Source organism: Lepisosteus oculatus, chromosome 1 (assembly GCF_040954835.1).
Source record: "Lepisosteus oculatus isolate fLepOcu1 chromosome 1, fLepOcu1.hap2, whole genome shotgun sequence".
In the NCBI taxonomy this organism is placed as follows: domain Eukaryota; kingdom Metazoa; phylum Chordata; class Actinopteri; order Semionotiformes; family Lepisosteidae; genus Lepisosteus; species Lepisosteus oculatus.
The window spans coordinates 1,263,783-1,291,115 of record NC_090696.1 but is presented as its reverse complement, the minus strand read 5'-3'; the positions used below and the strand labels follow the sequence as shown (position 1 = coordinate 1,291,115).

Genomic DNA, 27,333 nt, shown 5'->3' with positions numbered 1-27,333 from the left:
AACGTGTGAAGTGAAGTTCATTGTGTTTAAGTGCAGACATCTCCACATAATACACAGAGCATGTGAAATATTTTGATTAGAAGGTAGAGTTGAGGTTTGGTGTGCCATATAACACTTTTATTAAAGCACGCATGACTTGGCCTAGGCAGCATTTGGATGTGCTGGTGTTGAAATGTGAGTGTGCAAGAATCGGACGCAGTGCATGTTCCTGTTTGTTGAGGAAAAACAACATGATGGCCAGATATAACCCTGTATATACAGTTCTAGTAGTAATTAGGTCTCTGCAAGTCAAGAGTATTTGAGCATTCAGATAATCCTCACAATAGACCCTGCCAGCTGTCGGTGACCTGCAGGGCTGTGCTGTTGTGTACTGATGCCACCCTGTGGACGCTGAGAAGTTCATTATTTGCAGGAAAATGTTCAGACTGTACTGTAGATGTTTATAAGATAGACACTTTATTTTCCACTACTGTGGAAATGTCTTTAGCTTCTTCCATAAAAGTACAAAACACACAAGCAAAATGTAAAAGTCAGATAAAATCACATGAAATACGTGACATCACAACAACAGTATGTAATGCATAAATAAATGGATACATAGATAGTGGGGGGGGGCTATGTCTACACACATTCATTGAGAAGCCTTCCTGATTGGAACATTATGAATTGAGAGTGGAGTGGGTATGTGGAATTGTGAAATTATTAAATTGTTTTTCTGTTTTTTTTGTTGTAAAACATGCATACAATCAGAGTAAGAATGTACCCTCTAATACTGATATTAATTGTGGCTTAAATCATTAATAGACATTGAGGCTGCAGTGTTTGTGTTTTAATCTGAAAATGTAGGGTACTGACTGCAGTCTGAATCCATTGATCATCCCTCATTACTGTATGCAGCACTCGTTTTTAACTTTGTCTTGATTCTTGACAAACTCTTGTGAATGCAGAAGAGTGAACAAACAGAAACATGCTTCTGTGGTCAGCCATAGAGCCCAGAATATGTTCTGCATGTCAGTGTGTAGATTGTATGTGTAATTGACTTTCTGTGCCTGCAGGCATTGACAGCAGATACAATGAAGGATGCAGCGAACTGGCCAACTACCTGTTCTTTGGCTTGTACAACCAGACAAACCTGGACCTGGAGCATTCAGAGTTCCCAGAGGAGGTTCTCGATGGTGTGTACAGTGATGGCAGGGGCTACCAGTCCTGGGGATGTGCTGGCTGCTATTGCAGCTGAGCTTTTGCATGTACTGTATCCTTCTAGGTGGGCTAGAACCTTTACAATTGTTTTTGGCTGAAAGGTTAGAGATTTTAAGCTACTTAAGAAGTGCTATAGTTAAAAGGAAAACTCCTACATGTTTAGAAACAGAACATAACGAGAGGATTAAAATTAAACCTATTATTAAGGTTCAATTATTTAATTAAGTGCTCAGATTGAACAAAAACCCACAAGTGTGTCTCTCTACAGGACCAGAGTTAGGAGTTCTGGGGTCAGAGGACACGACTCCATCCCTGATGTTCTTAATTTACTCATCAATTTAGTGGAAGTCATTGATCTCGAATCTCAAATCTCAGTAAAGCAGCAGGGAAAAATACTTTACTGAATCGGAATCCCTTACTAAATGCTGATTAAATCTATATTTTTCCACTAGATGGCAGGCCTTCATAATACAAAATAAATCTCAATAATTTCAATGAATAGTGCTTAGGTAGTTCTTAAGCATTGTATTTGTGCTAGCTATGTATAGTTGTTGAGATGAATATCAGCTTGATCTAAATATTTAAATAAATATTAATTATACCATGGCTGTCAGGTTTATAATTAATCTAAAACTATACATTTCTAATCACATCATAATCATATTCTAATCAAAATTTCTAATTGTTTTCATTATAGACGTCATTCTGCTAATTAAGGCAGAGAGTGTCCACCTGTACTGCAATCCTGTGAATTATAGCTCCCTGCTGCCGTATGTGGGCCACTGGAGAAACCTGCACTTCCACTGCATGACTGAGACTGAGGTGAGCTACTGCCAGCACTTAACAATCGCACAGATGACTTCTTCATGTTGCAGGTTTCTCACAGCTAGAAATACTTCTGTTGTTGATCTTTGATAGGTGTGGTTTCAGAGTCTATTTTTATGTATTTGATTAACGATAATAGTTAAATATTCCTGGCAGAATTAAGGTATATTTTTAATGATCCCTACTGTGGGACAGGAATGTGAGACTGCAGTCTTGTGGAGGGCTAAGGTAATTTATTAACATGCATAATCATTTTTTGTTTATTTTTACCTTATTTATGTATCGGTATTAGTCTGATATGAGTTTTTAGCTTTTTTTAGCTGAGATTTTATATGTTCTGCTGTAAGTGTCTTGAGTATGCTGGTTTGCTTACTTATTAAAGTTGGCAGACTACTTTCTGTTGGTAACATCTTGTATTCCCACTTGATTTGTTCTTTCTGTCTGGTTTAGTTCTGTTTCTGGATTCTGTCCTTGTAATTTCCTCTGCATGGAGAATTGTTGCCCAGTCACATTTGTGTCTTCAATGTTAAAGCTGTTCTTTTTCTGTGCTTGATCTCAGACCTCTTTCTGCAAGCTGGCTGATGACAGCTGCTCTCCCTACACACATTTTCACACCGCTTGGGCAAATAATATAGCTGATGAGTTGATGCTGCTGAATAACAATGGAGTGAGAGAGAATGTGAGAGCTGCGTAATGTACTTTAGCTGGACTACCTAGGTTTAGACAGTATTTTTTTTATCCTTCCATCACAGTGCTGTACCTAATTATAAGAAATGCCCCTTAGAAATAATTTAAAGAAACCCTCTGTGTTCATGGACTTCAGTATAGAATTGTAACTGTGTTGTAGTTTAGGTCCAGTTTGTGTTTTTTTTTTAAGTTGTCCATATTTGCAGTGCCATATGGAAATTTGAGACAACTTAAAAATAAGTAGCTCCTAAGGACATAAGAGTGGGTCCAAATAAGAGGAGACCATTCAACACATTTAGCAGGACACAAATTGATCTCAGGGTTTCATTCAGCTGCTTTTTGAAATAAATCAGGGTGGCAGGGGCTCGTCTTCTACAACATGGTTGGGGAGCTTGTTCCAGACTCCCACCACCCTTTGAGTTAGTGAAAGTGCCTCCTATTATCGGTTTTAGGCAACCTCTGCAATGGCCATATTCATGAAGGCATATGTCACTGTACATCTTAGAAAAGAATACTGTAATGTTACAGGACTGAAAAGGAGCACGTTTCTTGTGGAGACTGGAATTGGATCTGGATAGATATAGTACCACTTTACATCTTGGTTATGTTCATAATAAGAAGCAAATACGTTGTAAATGGTATCGTGATGGTAAATTTGGTGGCTTTTATGACTACATTCCAGAGTGTTTCTAATTTGTTTCTACTGGAATGTGAAAGATGCGTGTTGGAGGCACCAGTATATTAATTAGCTCAATTACTTATTTGCTGCATGGTCAGTATTCCTGTGTGGCATGTGTTGCAAGAGGTTCCTCACTGTGGTGGTGCTAAGAGAAAGAACTAAGGTCCAGACCTGTGAGTTACTGTCTGTCTTCCCTGTGTCCGTGGGCAGTACGAAGATGAGGAGGCGGCGGAGGAGTTCAAAATCTCCAGCTTTGTGAACATGGTTCAGGACTGCAGCCGCATCGGAGTGCCTTACAGCTCTCAGGGTAAGACTCAGCTCAGCTGTGGATATCTCCTCCCTTACAACATTTAAGGAATGGCAGCCGGTTCCTTAATTATTCATTTGATAATTATTAGGATTAATTTACCAATTAATTAGATGATTGCATCAAAATGGAGTGTGTAGGAAGCTGAGACTATTAAGGCATAGACATTTTAATATTTCTAATCCTGCCACTGGGTTGTCATACTATTAATTAGTGATTATTTTACTGATTAACGGTAAGACTTATTGAAAGGGATAGTCTCTAATACAGGAGTAAATAGGTATTCTTTAGTTAAGGAGCATAACTTTCTACTACATTTGGAACTGGGTTACAGTACAAAATGACTGAGCTCCTGAAATTCTGCTGGACGGTCAGGGGTAGTGTGCAGTTTTTCTTTTTTTAACACGTTTATTTCTGTATACTGTAAGGCTCAAGTCTTTTTTTCCTGTCTTTTTGAGTTATTAATACACTAAATGTAAAATAATGTCCAGCTGTTACACATTAGTTTAAATTTTGTTTATAAAACAGCACGACAAGTTGTGTTCATATTCTCACTTCTCTAGTGTTGCTGTAAGATGTGTTTTTTTTACTTTAGCCCTCTAAACCCTTTATATCTTAATCGTAAATGCTCTCTGCTGTAGATCTTAGGTTTGGTTTCTCCTGCTGTTACTTCATGGATAATGTGCTGTCTTCTCCCAGGACACATTCAGAAGTTCGACATGTTTGTCGTAGAGAAGTGGCCGATCATCCAGGCCTTTGCCCTTGAAGGAATCGGTGGAGGTGGTTTCTTTACAATGAAACATAAGGTGCTGTCATTCACTTTATACTTCTGGCACTTGTGTGTCCTTTACTCATTATCGCCTGTGTGAAAAGTGATATTTTAAAATCCTGTCTTGTATAGTGAAGGTTTACAGTGGGTGTAGGAATTTGCCACCCCCTTTCAAAATGTGTACCTTCTGTTGTATAACACTCTGAAAATGAAATCAAATTAAATTAGGCTTGTTCATTTTTATTTACACACATGAACGCATTAGCCAACTGAAAATAAAATTCTAAAACATTCTGAAAATTAATGAATATTACAACAGTAGAATACCTTATTTAGATAAGTGAACACCACCCTTACAATTGCATTTGTAAACTTGCTCAGGTATAACCAGTCACCTTACAGATCATACAACAAACTTATGCTGCCTGTGATCAGTTGTGGTGATTTTGATTAGTTCCGAGTAAAAGTAGCTGTTCCTAGAGGATTCCACTTTCGGAAGTGCATTTCAAAGCAAAGAATCCACTATGGGTGGAAAAGTGCTTTCAAAAGAACTTTGAGATAAAGTTGTGGAAAGGCACAAGTCAGGAGATGGGTATTTACAGATGCTGAGGTCAGATGAGACCAAAAGCGAACTTTTTGTCAGGAATGCAAAACAGTACGTCTGGTGAAAACCCAATTCATCTTACCATCCAAAGAGCACCATTACTACAGTAAAGCACAGTGGTGGCAGCATCCTGTTGTAAGGGTGTTTCTCTTCAGCTGGGACTGGGGCACTTGTCAAGATAGAAGAGAAGATGGGTGGTGCAATATACAGGAAAATTCTTGAAGAAAACCTGCAGGCTTCAGCCAGGAAGTTGCAAATGGGAAGATGGTTCACCTGTCAACATGACGATGACCCAAAGCACACCACCAAAGCAACCGTACAGTGGCTGAAGGTCAGGAAGGTAAATGTCCTTGAGTTGCTTTGTCAGAGCCCTGACCTCAATCCCATCGAGAATCTTTGGAATTACTTGAAGAGGGCAGTCCATCAACAGTCGCCATGCAATTTAACTGAGGTCGAACAATTCTGTAAGGAGTAATGGGCAAATATTTCTCCCTATAGATGTGCAAAGTTGATAGAGATGTATCCAAACAGGATATCAAGGTTGTAATTCAAGCAAAAAGTGCTTCCACCAAGTATTTTATCCAGCCCAGTTATTCTACTTTTTAATTTCTTTTTTTCAGAAATTTTGCTTTTCACTTGGATGCTACAAGGTACAATTAGTAGATAAAATTGGAAAAGGTCTGATTTTTTCTTCTTTTTGGGCTTTAGGGCAACAAAAAGTGAACATTTTGAAAGGGGGTGGTGACTTTCTATGCACACTGTATATATGGGCTTACCTATGAAGGAGTTTCTATTCTTTTTTTCATGTCCATCTTTCAGCCAGTGCTGTCACTTACTGGAACTTAAGGAAAAACAAGAGAAAACTTCAGTCTTATCAGTTCTGTTACTGTCTGCAAGATATTTGTGATTGGATTTTCCATGTGTTTTAAATACTATGTTTAATATTTATTTGAGATCAGTACCTTTTATTTTAGTCTCAATAGCACTTTGTCTTATTTTCTCTCCTTTACATAACAGTATAGCTACAGGAGCAGAAAGCAACTTGTTCGCACCTGTGTTGGAAAATGAGGATCACTGTTTCAATAAGGGAGGGGCAGGGTGACACCTTATTTAACTCCTTTTCTCTTTTGTAGTGCATGCCAGTGTCTGTTGCGTAAGTAGAATTTGAAAGTTGCATAGCGAGCCGAGCCCATTGCAGTGTTCTGAAGAAGAAAGTTTATACAAGTACACTGGAGACCTGTGAACTGCCCATGCAGGGAGCTGGAGTGGTTAGGAATATTAATGTAGCCCGCTGACAAGGTGATCAGAACACTGGTGCTTGTCACTCCTTCTTTCCAGGAAGGATGTTCTATAACTAGCGAGGTCACCAGTTGTTGCCTATTGGAGCTAACTATTTCTGACTGCTGGTCTGTGCTGAGGACCTTTCTGTGCTTTGTTTTCCAGCTGATTGATGTGAGCGAGACACTCTGGCAGATTTACAGTAAAGTGGACCCCGTTGCCCTGGAGATTCTGCTTACAGAGGTAAAGGCAGCTTGGCAGGGGGCATTATGTTCTAATTTCGGCCCAGTGTAGCTAGGGCAGCACAGGCGTCTGCTTTGCAGTATGGCCTGCAAGAGCCAGGCTGGGCTGCAGCTGAAGATGATGAAACAGCAAACTCCGAAGAGCGAGCGGTGAGCAGAGACCACCTGCGATTCTCTGCTCTCCCACAACTTAGATCTGTGCCGTTCTCTAATGCTGTGAAACAATTTCTTCATGAAATCAGTCATTTTAAGGTGTGTTGCAGTTTCATTTTGTATGCTTTAGATGCTTTATACTGCTTTTTATTTCTATATTTTTGTTATATTTTAGTGTTACATTTAAATATTTTTTATACATTTTTATTTTTCTACAAATTCACTTATTACTGCAACAGGAAGCCAGCTTTTTAGTTGTTTTGTTTCAGCAGACATTGACATCTTTAAATTATATGCTGATGTGGCTTGGAGGGGTGGTGTGTATCCATTTGAAATGATAATTTGAATGTGTTTCCTATTTGTAATGGTTTTATCCAGTTACCTTCACCTAATTTAATCTGGGCATGATGCACAGTTACACAAGATAGATAACTTCTATTCATGTTGCGCAGATGAAAAATAGATAATGCATAATGATAATGCTGTATACGATTAAGCTCTCAGATAGCTTTGATAGTTAATAGGCTTCAGTAATCAATTTAAAATCATCCTTTTAGACCAGGGGTGGCCAAGCTTTTGCATGCGGAGTGCTGCAAAAATACAATGTGAAGCTTTTAAGAGCTGTAAACGTCTGCAGGTCTCATTCTATCATGTGTTCATTCAGGTGTTGCCTGAAGCCAAGGGTAGATCCAGTCTGTGGTTTCAGAGGGGGTTTGCATGTGGTAAAAAGCGTGACTTGCCTCTTGGAGCCAGTAACAGTGAAATGGGGGGTTTCATGGGTTTGTGTGAATCGCTGATAGTGACTGCTTGTAGGCTGTCCTGCACCAAGCCATTACTTTTCCTTGGTATTTTTCCAGCTATGATTTAACTAGTTTTTAGTTTCTCACATTTTAATTTATTTTTATGGGAAGAAGTATATGAGAAAAGCTAAGCTCCTGAAAAAGTAAAACAATAATACAGTGAAAAAGTACACCCCCTGAAAAAGGTTTCTTTTTTTACATTTTGGACAAAAGGATATTTGATTGTCATTTGAGCAATACTGATAGATAAAGGTGATCTAATTTTGAAAAATAGCATTGAAAAATCAAATGTTACACTCATTTGTACTTTTTAAATCAACAGAAATGCACGTTAGTACACCACTAACTTTATCATTGCATCAAATGCCTAAAATTAGAATCAGGTGCACCAAAATAGGTGCAAATGATTAGAACATCATTAGAGAGTAACTTGGAGGGCACTGCCTTATATAAACATCAGAAACCTGGCAATCTATCCAGGCCAGGCTGTCCCACCAAATTCAACCCGAGAGCTGACTAAAAGATACTGCAGAAAGTCTCCAAGAAACCCAGGAGAAACCACAGGCAAGTCTTGGCTCAGTCAGTGTCAAAGTGTATGAGTCAACCATCCAAAAGAGACTGCACAGCTTTGCCCTACATGCGAGGTCAAGAAGCTACTGATCTCCAAAAAGAATATAGATGCACAACTGAAGTTTGCCAGACAACACCTAGGTGAAGATCAGGACTATTGGAGCAATGTGCTATTGACGGATGGGACAAAGCTAGAGCTGTTTGGCCACAGTGCCACATGTCATGTTTGGTGAAAACCAAAAACTCCCTTTGACCAAAAGAACCTCATACCAACTGTAAAGCATGGTGGTGGAAGCATTATGGTTTGGGGCTGCTTTTCTGCCTCAGGGCCTGGCCAGCTTCCCATTATAGAGTCAACCATGAATTCCACATTGTACCTGAGGAGGATGTGAGGCCATCTGTCAAAATGCTGAAGCTGAAACGAAATCTGGAGGGTTCAACATCTTGCAACAAGACAATGACCCAAAATACTCAGGCAAATCCACACAAGAGTGGCTCAAAAAGAAGAAAGGAAGGGTTATGTAATGGCCAAGTCAAAGCCCAGATCTTAACCCCATAGAAATGCTGTGGGAGGACTTGAAGCAGGCAGTACATGCAAGAAAGCCCTTAAACATCACACAGTTGAAGGAGTTCTGTAAGGAGAAGTGGGCAAAAATTTCTCCAAGTCGATGTAGGAGACTGATAGACAATTACAAAAAACGCCAACAATAAGTGATTTCTGCCAAAGGGGGCAACACCAGCTATTGAAGCTAGGGGGTGTACTTATTTTTTCTACAGCAGACAATTGCATTTCTGACTTTTTGTTGAATAAATAATTGCAAAGAATAATTTTCATTATTTGTTAAATAAGATCACCTTTAATATTGTTGAAATTAAGATCAAATATTCAAACATGCAAAATGTTGGAAAAACACACCTTTTCATGGGGTGTACTTACTTTTTTACAACACTGTATATAAAACTGGTACTTTTCAGTTTAGACAACATGCAAGCAAAGAACAGATTTTTCAGGTAAAAGCTTGCGTTTGGGTATTGTGAATAAAATTGAATCTTATCTTTTTTTAACAGAATCTGAAGCTGCAATGTCTTAGGGATCTTGATAATGTCATCTTTCATGCTTTAATTCAGTCAGAAGCCAAGAAATCATATTGCTAAAAGAGTATGATGGCCAGTGTGAATCACAGGGTTTTCTCATCATTGTTCCAGGGTCTGGTGACCTTTGAAAAACAGTGGTTCAGCTTCTACTCCAGCTTTGACATTGAAAGCCATTCATCCATCCTGGAGCTGTCTGAAGCACAGGCTGGGGAGGTAACCCGAGCAGAAGTATTGTTCCCACATTCTTGTTCTTGCTTCCATGGGCTGGAAGAAGACAGCTTTTCATGTATACCAGCAGGCAACTTTGCTGAAAGTAACACAGCCTTTGTGTTCAAGTAATGTTTGTAGATTGGATGCCTTGTTCATGCTGTTGTTTCACTTAGCTGTTGTTAATGAACCTAACAAGACTAGTTATCAGACCAATCCATTGGTGGAATAGCAATTGTTGTCAAATATTGAGTACTTTTTAAAAAACACTCCATTTTAAGCTATTAGTTTATTTCTGTACATATAATCTCTGTAATTAGCTGTTTTCATTCTTCTAGCCCTTCCGCAGTTATTTCTCACATGGCCTGATTTCTAGCCGCATCACTGATAAAAGGTAAGCACTGTTCTGAATGCCATGCTTGACATCATACTTACCTGTTTGTATATGGTTTTATTTGTTTTATTTACTTGTGGTTCTTATTGGAGTTATAAACCCCATCTCACTGTTTGGACAAATAAGAAAAGGGTTTGGGATTCTTCATTTCAGTACTAGTAAAAACTGAATCTAGTAGTGCTGGCTTTACTATATAGAGCATCAAAGGAAACAAGGATTTCAAAATTATCAAGAAAATGGCAAAATATTTTTACAGGTAGTGCCCTTTATTTTATTGCACAGGTATGAGAGAACGACTCATGACTTTTATTATCTACTGGTAGTCATAGGCTCATTATATGTGACCACCACTGGGACTGACAAATTCTTTCCACCAGGAGCAGATGTGTTCTGGGGTCCTCTTATATTCTTCTCGGAGAGCCTGGGCAAGCATGTGGCTGTTCGTTGTTTTCTGATCCCTAAATGAAACACATTGTATTGTCAAAGCTTATTCCATATATTTTTAGTGGGCTTATCTCTGGAGAATAGGCCATCAGCTTGTAAAAAAGTAATTATTATACAAGCAGCATGAGAACATGTGCTGTCCTGCTGGAATGCTACCATTTCCAGATCAGCTAACAATGAATTGCAGCAAGTGAGGTCTCAAGACTTTATCAGTGTAGCGTCTTGTAGTGATTGATGGCTGCCTGACTGGAAGTGGAGTTTTGTAGGGACTAGACACTCCTGCCCAGATCATCACACTTGGCCCAGCCCATTGTTCGAGTGGTATCTCTTTGGCAGGATGTACAGGATGTATTTGGAATGTCCTGCCAGGTGAACAACAGTGTGTTGACATAGCCCAGCCTCCAGCAAACTAAAAGCAGGAAGGCTGCAAGTGTTTTTTTTATTTATTTTCCATTAGGTTTCACATTTAACAGGTTTAATGTTAAAGGCTTCTGCTAGTATGCACATGTAGGCTGCAAAGGAACAAGTCAAGGTTTATTCCAGCTGAAAAGAGAAGAAAAGAAACTGTGAACCCTTCAGGTGTGAGCAAGAGAGGAAAACCGGAAGTTGATTAAGTATGGAAGAACAAAAGCCGGGAGTGTAGAGGAGGTGGGAGCAGAAGAGAAGCAGAGTGGGCGTTCAGGTGGTGTTATGTCGAGAGAGGTGATGAGAGGTGTAAAGTCAAAAGCTGCAAATGAATAGAGGATTTAGAAGGAAACGATCTCCCAGTCTCCTTCCTGTTTCCCCAGTGTAAATACCTGGGCATTTTCTACAAGAGATGCAGTAAATAAGGTTGCTAGAGGTACAAGATGTCATGTGAGTGGTCCAGAATTGTCCAGAGGGACCTTGAATGTGCATATTGGATATTGGGTATATATTTACGGGCGATGCAGCGAGTACTGTTGCAGGGGAAAGATTCACACGGCTATTTCCTGTACAGCTTTACACCCCACACAATAAAAATTCTCTCCCTGTTCTGTATTTTTGTCAGTAAAAGCAGGCAGCCCTTTTTGCTGTTTGGGAGCCACTCTACCAGAGATGACCTGAACAACTACTGTTTCACCTTTCCTTCAGAGGTTCACCAGGTCAGAAACACTGGGCCTCAAGGAACTGCTGCCAAACACATGGTAAGTGGAGTCTTGTCTGTCATCATTGGTGTTTGAGAGAAGGTTTTCTCACTGCATCTTAAAGGCACTGGCTTTCCGAACACATCGCTTTGTTGAATTCAATGCAAGGCTGGTTTTAGACTGTGACATTTGGAAAAATGCAGTGACAAGTGATTCTTAAAGATATGATTATTCCAAGAGCTTGTGTCTTGCCTGCAGCTATGCAAGCATAGAACAGGTTGGTAGGGTCAGAAACCACCAGCCTGTCCTGCTGTTTGATTGGTAGTAGCTCTCTGACCAGTTAAAATGGGAGAAAGGCAGTGTAATTTGAAAGCACATGTGTTCAAATGTGTGTGAAGTTGTTGCATTAGTAGGGAAGCAGTAAAAACTTTTCGGTGATTATAGTGATGTGCTGTTCCTCTGGAATTGCAGGTAGTTCAATGTGTGGCACCCAAAGGACCCCTGGCGTGTGCACGGACCTGCTTCTTCGGAACCACTCATGTACCATACCTGGGTATGTTAGCTGATTTCTCAGCACCTGTATTTTGACCTTTAGTTCTGTAACTTCAGAATGCAGTGTTAAAAAGAACTCTAGCGATGGTATTAATAATCCAGAAAGATGGTTTATTTCCCTGATCAGTCACTTGCTTTATGACTGCGTTCAACATTGTTTAGCAAGACTTCGACATTGTAACCAGTCATAACCTTCTCCTGGAGTATAGCAGTGATCTGCTGTTTACACATTGCACAGTTATTTTAACATGTTACTAGTTAGCTCCTGTCAAAAACAGGCAATTAATTGGAAAGAAGCATAGCTGGAAAAAGACAAAGTTGTTGGGTGAACTGACCTGCACAGTCCTGAACTTGTTGACACTTTCTGGCTGGAATCTCTTGCCCCATAAATCTGTGTTACCAGTTGTGGTCATGGTTGGACTTGACTGAGGTGGCTCTCTTTTCTTTTCACAGGGAATGACAATGAGCAAAACAAGAAAACTGAGCTTATGTAAGGAAGTCTGCCATCATGGAAGACATGTTTGTTATCACCAACATAGTCATCGGAATCATTCATGTTTGCATCCATTTTATAAATTGTAAAGCATATTTGTTGTGAATGATGTAAATATGATACACTCATATATAAATGTTGTATTTTTCCTGTTTTCTTAAACACGTGCCTGTCAGAGACTGCTGTGAACAGTGACATTGTGAGTATAAGAGTGTTCTCTGGATTGCAGGGTTGTGTCTCAGATTTACGAAGCTGCAGTGCAGGCGGTGCTGGCTGGCATCAAGTGCTTTTCTTGCACCTTCAGTCTGGCAAAGGTGAGTGTGACAGCTGACACAGACTGCAGCCTGGTGCAGACAAGCGCTTCAAGCCTGAGTGCAGCACCTGAACTCACCACATACTGTCCACAGTGTTTTTGTTTGTTATGCTAATAAAGATAGCTGTTAGGTTAAAATCTTTTTTCAAATAATTTCTGAAAAATCATCATTTTCATGAAAATTATTTGGGGTGCTTGTCTTAAAATATTTTTGCATTTATAAAGCATTTCCCCTAAAATAAAATATCCATGAATGTGGGGAACCAAAATACATTTCATTTCTCTAAGTAGAACCTCTTACTCTCACGTTTTGCATGTTTATTATTTAGTGAGAAGCTTTGTAGCGACTGATTGGTTATGGTTTTGAAGCCTCACTATTCCATGATGTCGTCCATCAAGTCTTTTCTCGGTTAAAGGCGATTCTGCTTTTGTAGAAAACGTTAGTAAGCCCCCACCTTTTACATCTTCATTGTTGAAAAACTTTGTTCTTCCTGCCATGGAAAAAGAGCCATGCGAATGTTGATGTCCTCCTTTACTAAAATATGTACTTTAAATATTAATATTTAAGTGTCCAATTTTAAATATTTACCTTGCTCCATTGCTGGTGCCAGCTTTCTGCTCATTGTTAAAGCCATCGGATGATTGACTTGTTATAGTAACCAAAAGCAGATTAATGCAGTTGCTGGTTTTTTTTTTTCCGTAGGGCTGATTTCTGCATTATTAATGTATCCATTTCCAAACTTTATAGCTCCTCAACCTCCGTTCACTGGCAGTGGTCATGCTGTGCACTTTTGCTCATTTGACATCAGGTGCTTACGAATAACTTGTTAGGCAATAAAATAACTGACCATATGCATCAGAGCAATCATAGTTGGGTAAGCTGTCTATGGATTCTAGGATATTGTGGAAGCACAATGCTATGGGAATCTTCTCAAAAAAGCAGAAAGTAAAAATGTACTCACCCCTGTTTTTACAGTAATGTTACTGAAAACATTGGGCTGCAGCAAGGTCCCAGGCTCAGAGAAATTTACACACTCACATTTAGTCAAAGCCTAATTTGTCATTAAATCTGTTTTTTATTCAGTTGTTTTACAAAAGGGAAATTGTGTAGTCTATAACTTGCCTTGTTTTTCGTTAATGATGCTATTGAATTATACACTATATCACATTCTAATGGAAAAATGTGACTTTAATTTTTGTGGATTTACAAACAAGTGTCTTTGTGCTCAACAGGCAAAGGATCTTGCAGAGCAGACATTCCAGTTGTCCTTGGACTTGCATTCCCTATCCCAGTATAAAAAAGCTCTCAGGTATCTGTATATTTGTGTCAGCCTTCAGATTCTTTTTTACATTTAAAATTGCACAGTTTAAACGAGGCAGGTATTTGATTTGAAAAGCTCTGTATGAACACAAAGTTTAGATCTTAAGCAGCATTTACTTCTTTCAAGAACCAACAGGCTATATGGGCTAAATGGCTTCTACTTGTTTTTAAACTTTATATTCTTCTGTTCAACAGCATTTTACCAACAGAAATTATTTAGAAAACAAAGTAATGTCAATTCTGTTATTTATATTGTAGTTGGTGCCTTAGGTTTCTAATTAAAGAGCAGGGTGAGAAATTAACAACTCTTTCTTATTTCAGATCTAAAATTTTGTTTGACATTCAAGCTGTGAATAATGTTGGAAGGTTGGTGTTTACATTATTTTATTGAATTTGATGGTTTTAAGGTCTCTCAAATATCTCATGCATTTAACCATATTGAACCAATATAATTCAAGATAATGGTGTTTGCAACTATGCTCATGTGTTAGCAGCACATTATTTAAAGAACAATCGGAAACCATTAATCTGCCAACATGAATAAATCAGCTAAGCCCTTTGCTCCAGCTGTTATGCACTGTTATTTGAATTGTTATGGTACAGGATGCATGTTCATGTCATCATAAAGTTTTAGTAATGAAATGTAATTTTTACTTTTGGGGTGCAGAAAAAAATGATTAATAATTTCTTAAGGAGGCAAGTGTTTTTTTGTGAGAAAATAAGTAATCTTAGTGTCTTTACTAAAGATGATTATGAAATGAATGTCTGTTTAGAAGGAGGTGTTTTCTTATACTATTTTTATTCCAGGTGCATTCCTTTAGAAAATGAAGACAGTCATTTCTTAGTGAAAACTGTGAGTAGAGAGCTGTTCCTTTACAGAGTTTTTAGTTAAGGAATAGAACAAATTAGAATAGGCTGTTGAAAGGCTTTTCAGGCTACAAATGCATTAAATCTCTATTGATTATCAACTGAGACACCTGCACATTTGCTGAATCATTTCTTCTAAAGTCTTTGATTAGACTTTGTACATAGGGTTCACTACACCCATGTATGTGTCCATATTCAAAATGTAATTGATCTTGCAATAACCATAATGGCATAGAATATGTTTGCTAGATGTTAGCTGTGAAAGTTTGTATTTTGTTGCTTAGTTTGTTAAGCATTATATTTACTCTTAAAATACAAACGGCTCCAGACAAAATAGTGATTATAATTTGTGTAGTGCTTAGCAAGTTTCTGTGACTGCAGTTCTTGCATATAGGGTAATAGGAGTGTCAAGCTGTTCCTCATTGTTTTCTCCGGCAGTTATATTTATTCTGTGATTTAATTTGTGATGAGTCTGAACACTTGTAATCCAGAATTTAAAAGTGATGGCATCTCTTAAACTTAAATGAATCATATCCTTCAAACTAATTTTATCAGACTTGGAGAAATTTCTAGTTGTTCAGATACTGTGCAGGGCCCAGTTTGCTCTTTTTGTAATAAATCATGACTGTTGCTCAGCAAAAATTGTCAAACTGCAAACGGTTTACTTAAGTTGTTTTGTGCTGTAGCATGAAGCACTTTTATTTAGTGTTTTATTCTTGCTTCTCAGGCATCTTTGACAGTGTACGACATTCCAGATCTGCTGGGTGGGAGAGGGACCCTGGGCTCTGTGGTTTTCTCTGAATCGTTTTTGGAGTCCAATATATGCATTCAAGAGCAAGGTAAGTCCTGCTTCCCCCATTCCCATAGATATCTATTACATATATATTTTTTATCAGCGGGTTAGTGAAGTTGTTATATTTGTATCGGCTGGGTAGAAGAACGCTTCTTCGCTTGCTACACTGGCTTTGTCCCTGACCTTTACAAGCAAAACATCGATGACTGCGTCGGTGCTGCTACATGCTCTAATGACCAACTAGAGCACCCCCTGCATCAATTTACTAACTCTCACCCATCCCTCAAATATACAATTAACATCTTCCACCACTCTACCCTTTCCAGATATATATTTATATTAACCATCAACGACTCTCTACCTCGATTACAAACCCACCGATTCACACAGCTATCTCCTGTACAGCTCTTTTCACCCCAAATTCTGTCCCTTTTTCACAGTTCCTCAGACTACATCGACTCTGCAGTGATGACATGGATTTCCAGAACCAAGCACTCAAAATGCATTATTTTTTCTTCAACAGAGGAAACCCCACCCATGTTATCGATAGGGCCCACATCTGGGCCAAAAACAGCCCTCAGATCATCAACTCGATCAGGAACTCCTGGTCTCACAACCACATTCCTCTGGTGCTTCCCTGCCACTCTAACACACGGTTTCTACCCCCAGGACCATTATTAACAACTGGACTTCTAGAAACCTAATTTACTGTATATCCTGCAAAAAATTCCCAGCTATCTACATTGGGGAAACCGAAAGGAGACTAGATCGCTTCAGAGAACATGTTAGGGCTGTGAAAATTAAAGATTTCTCCAAGCCCATAGTTTCTCATTTCACCTCAGATGACCATGATCACACTGATCCCTCTGTCTCTGTTCTCAAAGAACGGTTTCTCAACTCCCACAGCAGAAAGACAACAGAAACGAAACTCATCCTGAAACTGGGTTCACACCCTCCCCCTTCTCTCAATGACCGATTTATTTTAGTGTAATCTTTCTATTCTCATGCTTGTTTTGACTTCACACCTTTCTTCACCCCTCTCTACTTTGCACTTCCTGAATGGCCTCTCTGCTTCCTCCCCTCTCCCAGCTTTTTGTTCTGTGCTATTTAAACTTTGCTGTCTCCCCTGTCTTTCTCAGACCTGAAGAAGGCTTCAGAGCCAAAATGTGTCTCTCTTCTCTTATCAGCATGGAATAAACCATGCTGATAAGACAAGAATCACTTGTTCCTTTGAATGACAAGAATCACTTGTTCCTTTGATATCTATTACAGCTGATAGTTTTAGTTTTTAGTACTGACTATGCTGCTACTTGCACAAGCACCTCAAAGGTGCGATGACTTCTGTGTGCTCTGTCTTTCTTACTTGCACCTTCTGCTACGTTTACTTTGAGTCTAGAGATGTTAGTAAAGGAATAATTTTGTTTCTACTCTGTGCGGTTTTGTACAGTTTTTACAGTTAGAAAGTATGCCATTAGATGTTGGTGACTGTAAAGGCAAAATTGAATGAATAAATGCAAAAATCTGTACGTATTGATTCTGTCCTATAGATGGCAGTGTGTCCTCAGACAGCTGTTTTGTGGTGTTGACAGCAGGTATTCCCCAATACATCTCTTGGCTAGTAAGTGTTGTCCATATGTTTAAAATAAGTTGTCTTTGGGTGTGTTGCAAAATAATCAAATGTGTATAAACGGACTTCTTAAACTTTAAACTTCAAAATAAATTGTCTGTCTGTATAAAGTATACAGTAAGTGTTTAGTATGTAGTTTAACTGAAGGAGGTGTTTGGGTGGAGATGATCCTTTAATCCAGAAAGATGGTGTGTCAATGAACACAAATGCCGTGTTCTCTCTAATTTGACCTAATGTAACGGTTTTAATTTTGAAGTTCACTTAATGAATTAATATTTTGAGGTATGTTTAGACAGAGGTTCTAAATTAATAATAATTGCTTATACTTATATAGCGCTTTTCTGGACACTCCACTCAAAGCACTTTACAGGTAATTGGGACTTCCTTCCACCACCACCATTGTGTAGCATCTACCTTAGTCCAAATCTGTCTTTTAGTTACTTTTTATTGAAAGGCTGATTCTTATTTTTGTTAGCAGTTATTTATTCTATGTGTGAGAGTATTCGGTGTCTGAGATTGTAGCAGTTCTTTGATGTAGCTGTGTGCCTTTGTCCTTTTTCTGCTTTAGGTAGAGGACACTGATGTTAAACTGTCAGAACAGGCGCAGCTGCTGCTGAAGGTAAGATGTCGAAAGGCGAGACAGCCCTGGAGCCAGTTCACCAGTGAAGTCCGCTGCTCCCGGTGGTCAATTTGTCTAGATTAGCAAGTCAGTGTTCTGCCCTTTGAGTCTGTTGTGTTGCTGAGTGGTGTATGAAGGAGTGAAGAGAGAGATCTGGGTCCCCAAGTGAAACAAAGTTACCCACCAGATTATACTTGTCTTTTTCATTTGATTTGCAGCTGCCTTCTGTGACTGCCTTACATGTGAACACCTTTTCTCACCTTGTGTCATTTTTTATTTCTGGAAGCTGCATTAATGTTGTTATTGTCATTCCTACCATGACCCTCCCTAGTATGGAGATAAATGGTTGGAATACCATTCCCACCTAGCTAACTGTTGACTTTTGTTGCATATGTATCTTTCTGCTTGTAGCTGGTTCTGCTACATGAAATGAACCAGGGTCTCAGAAATTGTGCAACTGTTTTAATTTTGAACTTTTGTTTTTGTATTTCTTTTGACATGTTTTTTGGATGACTTACCATTAGATTTGCAGTTTTGATTATGTTCAAAGATTGCAGTCTGTTTGTCCCGAATCTGAAGTGCTTGCAGTAATATTGCATGTACAGCTGTGCACTGGATGCTGTACATGCAAGATGGTGCCACAGGCTGAGCAGGGTCTTTGTGTCTGAATGCAGGTGGACGGGGAGACGTGCCTGGGCAGTCCCCTCTCCACTGGGGAGACAGCGGTGATCTGCTCCAGCAGCCTGCTTGCTACGCCTCAGGAAGGTGGGGTACTTCTTTATCTTAAATTTTATCTTAAAAAGTGGACAGAAGCACAGTTACAGCAGGATTCATGTTTAATAATTAAGAAAAACAATGCAGTGAAACAGTGCAGTTTCATTTTTAAGCATTTTATTCAAGATGTTTTGAAAATTTTAACAAGACAAAAACTAAGAAACATCCATTTAAGCTTACTAGTGACAAAACCAGACGTTTACTGATGTGTAGCAGTTGACAATTGGAAAAGCTTGGACAGTTTTACAGTAATGGTGGCTTCCCCAGTCACACATCAGCTGTAGTCAGGAACCTGGGAGTCACTCTTGATCTCCTACTGCCTTTTGAGCTTTCTGTGGAAAAATTAGATTATAACATAACACCAATGTTCAGTCTATCAATGTTCAATGTTGAGTTCTTGATTCATGGATTTATAACATCAAGGCTTGATTTCTGTAACTCTTTCCTCTATGGGCTCCCTAATACTCTTCTTAGTAAGCAGCGGTATGTGCAAAACTCAGCAGCTAGACATGTAATTCACACCAGACAGCAGCATATTATTCCTGCATTTAAATCTTAAATTGATTGCCTGTGAAGTTACATTTAATCTAAAATCTTGTTAGTGACTTTTTAGGCTGTCAGTAATCTGGCTCCGTCATACATCTCTGAATTAATTTTATTTACTTTTTATTGTATTTTGTTTCCTCTTTTTCTTCTTTGTCACTATGTGCAGTGTAAGGATGTAAGGCAGGCAGTTAAATTCTGACACAAGATATAAGAAAATCATATTTTTTTTACTTTGAGACCTTAAAAGAGTAATTAGGTTTAAGTATTAACTTAAGGTTTTTAGGAATTGTTAAACCCAAATACGTGAAGTGGACAGCTGTGATTTGCAGGTTCTTTGAAATAGTGGAATCTATATTTGGCATGATTGTACTTTTTCCAAAATAATAGGTAGACTGAGAACATCCCAGGCACTTAGATCAATTCCAACAAATGGGGTAGGAAAGATACATAATCAGAAATGCATACAGTGATACACAGGTGTCTGTGTTAGTAACTCTCAATACCAATAATACCAGACTGCTTTTTTAATGCTAATTGCCAGGGGTTCTGGGTCAATGTCAAACAGCAAGGATGACTGATTTATGACCCTATGCCACAAGAGATGATCAGACTTCTCATAATTAGTTAAAATTGTGGCTTCTGGTCAGGCATATAATGTTTCACCCCACTTTACAAATAAGTCTCCAACAGGGATACTTTTAAGTGCACTGAACATGTATTTCCACTAAATTTGATGCAATGCCTTTTCATAACAATTAACTCCTTAACCCCAACTGCTCCAGGGGCGCCGTACAATGGCAGACCCTGTCCTCTAACCCCAGGCTCTCTCCCTGTCTGTGTGTCTCATGGAGAGCAAGCTGGGGTATGCGAAAAGATCATTCCTAATGCAAGAAATTGAAAAGGGTTAATAAAGTGTTGTTATTGTTATTATTATTTTTCTTTATCATGATTAGCATATGAAATATTCAGCTGTTGTCTCACATTAGTGAAGGAAGTCCAGGGCAGGTTAACTCATGTCTGAAAGACGTGGATATGGGATGATGCATGTTTAGAGAATGTAGTGGATCATATTTTTGGTACTATTTTCAAATCAGAATTTAAAACTTAACAGCCGATAAGACAAGGTATCTGAATCATCCCTGCCCTTTTGGAGTAGGTGACAGATATTTCACGCAATGAATCGGGGATTATGTCCTTTGTTGAATCGTCTGTCATACGTAGTAACAGTGAAACTGTGGTTTTAAACAATAGAACTTCTAAATTACATCCCAAATCAATCCAGGCCGTTTGCTTTGCCATTCAGAGGTGTTTTTGTTACATCAACTATTTCTTCCACTTAAAAATTGGAATCAAGAGAGCCAAGAAAATCTGTAATTTCAGTGGTTGTACAATTTAGGAGAGTAAAGGTAGCCATGTGATTTCATTAAGTTCCTTAGTTTGTCAGCAAGTGACCTCCCCCTTGAAGTTTATGAATAGCCTTTCTTGCCTGCACACTCCTATTTTGTCTAGCCAATAATTGTTTTGGGTTTGTCCTAGGGGTGGGCGATATGGCCAAAAACATTATCACGCTAAAAATTTTCATATCAGTCGATATCGATAATTATCGTCCTTTGAGCTGGTCATTGGCAGCACTACATTTGCTTCAGTGTCGCTCATTTCTCCACTCTATCTAACTACAATCCTGTCAGCCACCACTGTGTGGGTAAACAACACCACGTTAGCTGCACAGTCTGCAACACGCACCACACTCGTGCAGTATGTTGTGCGCATGCACATATCATGCACAAAGCATAAACATATATATTGAACTTTTATTAAAATTATATCGAGGAAAATTATATCGCGATAATTATCGTTACCGAATTATCAGCCAGCATTAGTTTGTCCCTGAGTTCAAAGTGTTTTTGTGTCAGCTTTATTAATGACGTTATTAAGGCTAGGCTTTACTGTTTAATCCTCTCAAATCCTTTTTATCTCTTAATTGTCTTGGTCAGAGATCAGGTTTTGTTTTATGGCCGTAGCTTAATGATCTCAATCCAGCATCTGCTATATATATGCTTATAGGCCAAAACCTGTCCCATGTTGGCAGATTTCCTTCTCCTTTCAAAATGGACGATTGCATGCTTATCACTTTCAAGACCAGCTTGAGCACTGGGAAGAGCCTTGCTGTTGTAGACAGTGTTTGAAATTGTTTTAGTGGAGTTGCATGCTCGCTTCATGCTGTCTGTGAGTTTGAGAACAGTTCCAGCACAAATCGCAGTGCTTCTGATTTTTAGATATCGTTCCCTTTGTTTCTGATTATTTGGTTTTGAATATTCAATTTCTCATTTTTTGCATTTTTGTTGTTTTTTAGGAAAAGTCAGTTTCTTCTCGAAAGGGATTCTCTTTGTTCATCCTCACTATGGCAGCGTCACCCTCTCCAAGAACCTCTTCAGTGCTCTGAAGTTTTATGATGGAGTAAGCTAGGTTTTGTTTTGTCATTTAAGATAAGGTATATGTTCTTTGTACTTCAACTAAAAATATAATAATTGTAGGATGTAATAACTTGATGAATTAAAAATATGTATTCTTTGTTTCCAAATCTCAAATATTCAGATCTAGAACAGCTGCAACTTTTAAGAAAATGAAAATGTCCATATTTTTAACTTGGTAGCTGCATCAGCATGCGTAGGCTGCAAAGAAACAAGTAGTGTTAATCCATGCTGAAAAGAGAATGGACAACATTTTGGCTGTGGAACCTTCTTCAGGAGTCTGAAGAAGGCTCCACATATAGGTGATTTATATCAAGAGTGATTTGGGAAATCCCTTTTGTTGATTCTGCCATTTTTAAACATTGGCTCATTAGAAGCCTCAAAAAGACAATTATTATTATATTAGGATTAAACCCAGTGGGCCTGTGCAGTTCCAACAGAGAGATTCATATCAGTGGACACAAGTAGAAACTATATGGAAACGCATTTAAATCTAAGAACAATTGGTACTACAGTTATCCAGCGAGCCAACTGACCATGTTGTTGAAGCCGAATACCTGGATTCTGTCAAGGAAAGGCTTAGATCGTCAGATCGATAAGCTGCTAATAAATCGGCTAGATGCGGTACATGGGCTTTTCTTTTATAAATATTCTTATATTCCCACAACTAGTTAAACTGCCATCACTGTTTTGTTTTTTTATTGTAAGAGAGTATGGGATGTATTGTATATCAATTTATAATTTGGATCGGTATCTCTTTGATAATGGAGTATTGGATCAAATTAAATTCCATGCTCAAATCCAGTGTGTTGTTTCTGACATTAAAAAACAGTTTGTAAGATTCCTTGTGCTAAGCACACTGGCTTGAATCTCTCTGGGTTGATGCTTCTGCACAAATATAGCTTCCTTTCATAGACTCCATTTCTTGGCCTTTAGCCACTTTCTTTGTTTTAAAGGATGACATGTTGAAAGTTTGTCAAGTTAAAGTCTCCAGGCTGTTTACAACACACTGTAAAGCCCTTTCATTAGCTGAGAAAGGAGCATTGTGTGAGTTCTTCCAGAAATATGAAGTAGCTGCCGATTTCCATAAAGGCTATTGTCTGTCTGCAGTTTAATAACAATACTCATTATAAAGAGTATGTGACTGATGGAGTGATGAAAACACACTAGTGGTGCCAAGAATGTAAGGGCACCTTCTCTGCCATATGAGAAGCTGTTTTTTTCTTTATAGTGTAGTTCAAGAGGTTAATGTTCCAGTTTGCATTCTGCTCTTTGGACTGAGTTTTGGACTGACAGACTTTCCTATTGGAGTTTGGTGTCCTTTCAATGATCACTTAAATTGTGGTTTTGACCTATTGGTCATTAAGGATTCCAAGGTACTGTTAGTAAGATTATTAACCTCTATGACCTGGCTAAACTGTACTCTTTGTGTAAACTAGGGCATTTACTGTATAATATCTTCTTAAAATAATTTCTCACTCCTTCCCCTGACCCGCTATGTTGTATGAATGCTAGTGCAGAATGTCTGCTGTCACCCAGGTGCGTGTACCAGTCGTACATCAGTGGCTGATAGAGAAGTGTGTTGGCATCTTTTGGGATTAAAAGCACTATGGAAATGCAGTTATTCATTGCTAAGAACATTTTACTAAGGCCACAGCTTTTAAAGGACATTTATCGGCTTAAGTGAGGCCAGTAATTGAGGCCACAGCTTTTATAGGGCATCCATCAGAAACTCCTAGATAGAGTCTCGTTTCCTTGAATTGTTTTAAATTAAATGTTTTCAAGGACTTATTTTCATTGTAGTCTATTATTTCTTTAGAATGTTTCCGACCTTTCTATGTGGATAAATGTGTTGGTTGGCAGCATGTTCTGTTAGCCTGTAAGCATTGTTTAAAATACTTATAAGGAAATAATTACCTAGAAATAGAGTAAATAAGTCTTTCATTTGATTTAATGACAAAACAATTAATAATTTGGTAATACTTTGATTCTGTTTAAGAACTGGATTTGTGTTTGTGCTCATTATGCAGAAATGTTAGCGGACAATAAATATGTCCAAATTAGACAAATGGACCTTTTACAGATCTCTTTAAGAAAGGTACTGAACCAATATCTAAACTACAGAGGCCCTATTAGAAGATACATAACATTGCAAACAGTGAGGCAGTCATTTCCTGAATTCCAGTGGTTGGCTTCTATGAAAAGGATTTCACACAACAAAGCCCACGCCCTGCTGTAACGGATTGCTCTGTCTGTGCTGTTGCAGGATTCTCCTGGCGTAGTGGCGATTGTGTTTGTGGAGTACAAGAGCTCCCTGCTCACTCACCTGCCTTTCCAGCTTCATTGTGCCTCCCATTGTTTGGCTTTTGCATTGCAGCCCAAGTCTAAGAGCTACAGAAATTTCTATTCACTGGTAAGGATTCTTAAAGAAGCAGGGTGTGTGTATGTGTGTTGGAACACGGGTGTGCCTGTATTGTATATGAATCTGTCTCCACCATTGGAAAAACACTCTCAACAGCTTGTGTGATTTAGTCATCTCGGGCACATAATTTTTGCCGTTAGGCACTGATCTTTGAAATAAAGGTGTTGTCCTTCCAGTGTTGCTTGTTTCTGTTTCATGACTGTTGAAGTTTATTGATTTACTTCTGCATATGTCTTAGATAGTAAATTGATATTTTAATGTGGATGCATTCCGGCCAGTTAAACTGGTGCCATTAATTTAGTAGTAGACTGTCCTAACTGATCTGAGTACTGAAGTGCTTCCCACAAAGTCAGACCAGACGGTGCTTCCATGGTTATTGATTTATCATCTGTCTTGGGTTGTCCTATGTTACTTCTACATACTGAACCAAAAGTTGTCAGGCCTGTGCTGCAGTGAGGACTCAGTCCCTTCTCTCTCCTGCTGGTTTCCCCCAGGTGCTGTCTCCATGGCAGCAGCAATCGTCGGATTCCGGCCCTGTGCTCCAGAATGTGCGGCGTGAGCAGCTCTCGCAGGAGCAGAGAGCCATGTGTGTTACTCAATCCCCATTGTTACGTTAGATACACAGTAGTCCCTTTCCATGTGTTTCAAGTTTTTCAGATGCCTGCTATCTCCATTGAGATCTGAATGTCTCTTGTTTCCAAGCACTAAGTAAATGTTTCATGTAGCTTTTAAGATAAAGCTTAAAAATCATTTTCAATAACGTCTCACATACACAAGCTAAGGAGGCACGGTGCAGTGCTGCCTCGCGGAGCTGGGGTCCTGGGTTTGACTCCAGACCTGGGGTGCTATCTGAGTGGAGTTTTTATGTTCTCTTCCTGTTATCTTGTTGACTTTCTCTGGATGCACCGATTTCTCCTCTGTCCAAAAACAAATTGGGAATCTTAATTGTTTTCTATTAAATTGGGCCTTGGTTCGACTGTGTGCGTCTGTCTGCCCTGCGTTTGATGGGTGTCCCGTCCAGGGTGTACCCTGCCTTACGGCTGTTGCTTGCTGGGATAGGGATCGGCTCTCCCACGACCCTGAACTAGAACTAGAAGAAGTGGTTAGAAAAATGGATGGATGTACGAGACAGGTTTTATTTTTTAAATTGCAGAAACTGTCAGCTATGACTACTTCATTAAGCTGAAATGTAACCTTTTGAATGTTTTAGTTTCTTAAATGCCTGTATGAAGTTTTTACCTTTACTTATTTTCAGAGCAGTGCAGGTGAATTGCCATTTTCTTATTGTTGAGGCGTTTCATTGCTCCCACTGCAGTGCAGAACAATTCACTTTCTTACCGACACCTTTCTAGCAGCTTCAGGTCACTGGTTTCATTCCATTTGGATGCTTCAGGCATTTTTCTTGAGAGACTATTCTGTAAATGAACTCTTGGTTGAAGCGAATCTTTGCAGATTTTCAATTTTCATATAGAATTGCATGTCAAAATTGTGAACAGGGGCAGAAATGTTTTTAAAATCATATTTACAATTTTCAGGAAAAGGGCAAAATTTGATGCTTGTGATAACATTTTATTTCTAATGACTTCTAGCAACTGGTACTTTCACTAATTCACAAATGTTGATGGCTTCTGTTGATAATTGATATGTGAACTGATAATTACTTCAAGAAATTAATGCATCCCTGTTTAACTTCCCAGACACATGAGACTCAGTGCACTTTATGATGGCTGCTCCTCTCCAGCTGGAGAGCAGCAGAGCCACCTGAAAGCAGTCTGCACAGAGCTGCCTGGTCTGGAGCTGTGAGTACTTTTTGCTTCGTCTGCATACCTTTTAGTGCCCTGAAGGACCAACTCACAAACAGAAGTTACATCTTTAGTGGAGTCTTGGAATAGTAAAAAAAGCCCAGAGTACTCCATTTCCCAGCAATCTCAGTAACAGCATCACTGATTGACCTAGTGTGAAAGGTGAAACAGGGTTATAAAACCGGAAAATAACGTTTTTTTGTTCCTACCTTGGATGGCAAAACTTTCAGAAAGTGTATGAAGTTGCTGTCTTTGTCAGACTTGTTTTTGTTTTTGTGTGAAGAAATACAACTTGCAAAAGGATCTGGGTTACCCTTATAGATTGAAATTTGGACCATTGTGAAGTCATGGTGATTCAGTTTTCTGGAATTGGAGTTTAGCAGTTTTGTTTTCTGATAATCAGTTTAATGAGCAATTAATAAGCTATTTGTTTCTATTAAAGTTCCAGATATACCCACTCCCCTTGGGATAGAAGGGTCTGTTCACCTACTGCTCCTTTATTCTTGTATTTCAAGATAAATAATTTGACATTCATCTATGCAAAGAAAATAACACATGGCCTGGTACCAAATACTAGCCAGCAGTCCAAAGCAGCGGTTCCCAATCCCTGGTCCTCACCTGCAAAATTTCATTCTAGTTGAGTTACATAATTGAACCCTTAAGTAAATAATAATAGGATTAATTTGAACTCTTTGTTTTCAGTTCCTGAACCTGCTAGTGGTTGCCTATTGCAACTGTTGCATTTTGTAATGTATTACATTTTTTTGCAACTGTGTTATCAAGCAACTTGTTGGTCCAATTAAGTAAATAATCTGGGGCCTGTATGAAAACCAGCATGTTTGAGGATCCCCAGAACCAGGGTTGGGAACCCCCTACTTTAGACTGCTAGCTAGTGTTAGGTACCAGGCCTGGAATGAATTGTGTTATTTTAGTCCCTAACCACTCACCCCAGATCCTAATTCTGATTGTGTATGTTGACTGTTCATGGAACATTGTTTAGTTTTCTATAGTAAATGTTTTAAATCCTTTTATGGAGTTTTTTTTTAAATCCTGTGATCCTCAAATAGTAAAATAAAAAAAGTTATTATTATTATTGGTATTTCTTTCTTCATTTTTTTTTCCTGCCAAAACAGACTAAAAAATAACACCATATTAGAAACAAACTGTCAAACAGACAACTAAAATGATCAGATTCATGTTAAAAAAAAAAAAATCTTTTTTCCAGATTTCTGCAGCATTACGCTATCAGCACTGTGGGTGACGAGCCAGTGGATAGATCCCACCTGCAAGCCCTTTTTCACCATTCCCAATCGCCTACCAACTTTCAGGACACCATGGAGAAGGTATTTCCCAACTCTGAGATAGGGAATTTC

At 38.8% G+C, this 27,333-nt stretch overlaps 1 protein-coding gene across 1 annotated transcript in view; it reads left to right on the top strand.

The window, feature by feature from the left end:
- The window catches only part of dnaaf9 (dynein axonemal assembly factor 9), a 52,018-nt gene that overhangs the window by 6,504 nt on the left and 18,181 nt on the right, over window positions 1-27,333 (top strand). The window contains exons 3-25 of the mRNA XM_015343836.2: window positions 1,056-1,175; window positions 1,898-2,022; window positions 3,602-3,698; window positions 4,398-4,504; window positions 6,515-6,592; window positions 9,321-9,422; window positions 9,755-9,810; window positions 11,285-11,420; window positions 11,832-11,913; window positions 12,366-12,402; window positions 12,635-12,719; window positions 13,952-14,028; window positions 14,361-14,405; window positions 14,847-14,892; window positions 15,634-15,745; window positions 17,247-17,317; window positions 17,895-17,945; window positions 18,620-18,710; window positions 21,619-21,722; window positions 24,003-24,149; window positions 24,653-24,744; window positions 25,856-25,957; window positions 27,186-27,303. Of these exons, the coding sequence (XP_015199322.2) occupies window positions 1,056-1,175; window positions 1,898-2,022; window positions 3,602-3,698; window positions 4,398-4,504; window positions 6,515-6,592; window positions 9,321-9,422; window positions 9,755-9,810; window positions 11,285-11,420; window positions 11,832-11,913; window positions 12,366-12,402; window positions 12,635-12,719; window positions 13,952-14,028; window positions 14,361-14,405; window positions 14,847-14,892; window positions 15,634-15,745; window positions 17,247-17,317; window positions 17,895-17,945; window positions 18,620-18,710; window positions 21,619-21,722; window positions 24,003-24,149; window positions 24,653-24,744; window positions 25,856-25,957; window positions 27,186-27,303 (2,081 nt within the window). The remainder of the gene's footprint in view (window positions 1-1,055; window positions 1,176-1,897; window positions 2,023-3,601; window positions 3,699-4,397; window positions 4,505-6,514; window positions 6,593-9,320; window positions 9,423-9,754; window positions 9,811-11,284; window positions 11,421-11,831; window positions 11,914-12,365; window positions 12,403-12,634; window positions 12,720-13,951; window positions 14,029-14,360; window positions 14,406-14,846; window positions 14,893-15,633; window positions 15,746-17,246; window positions 17,318-17,894; window positions 17,946-18,619; window positions 18,711-21,618; window positions 21,723-24,002; window positions 24,150-24,652; window positions 24,745-25,855; window positions 25,958-27,185; window positions 27,304-27,333) is intronic.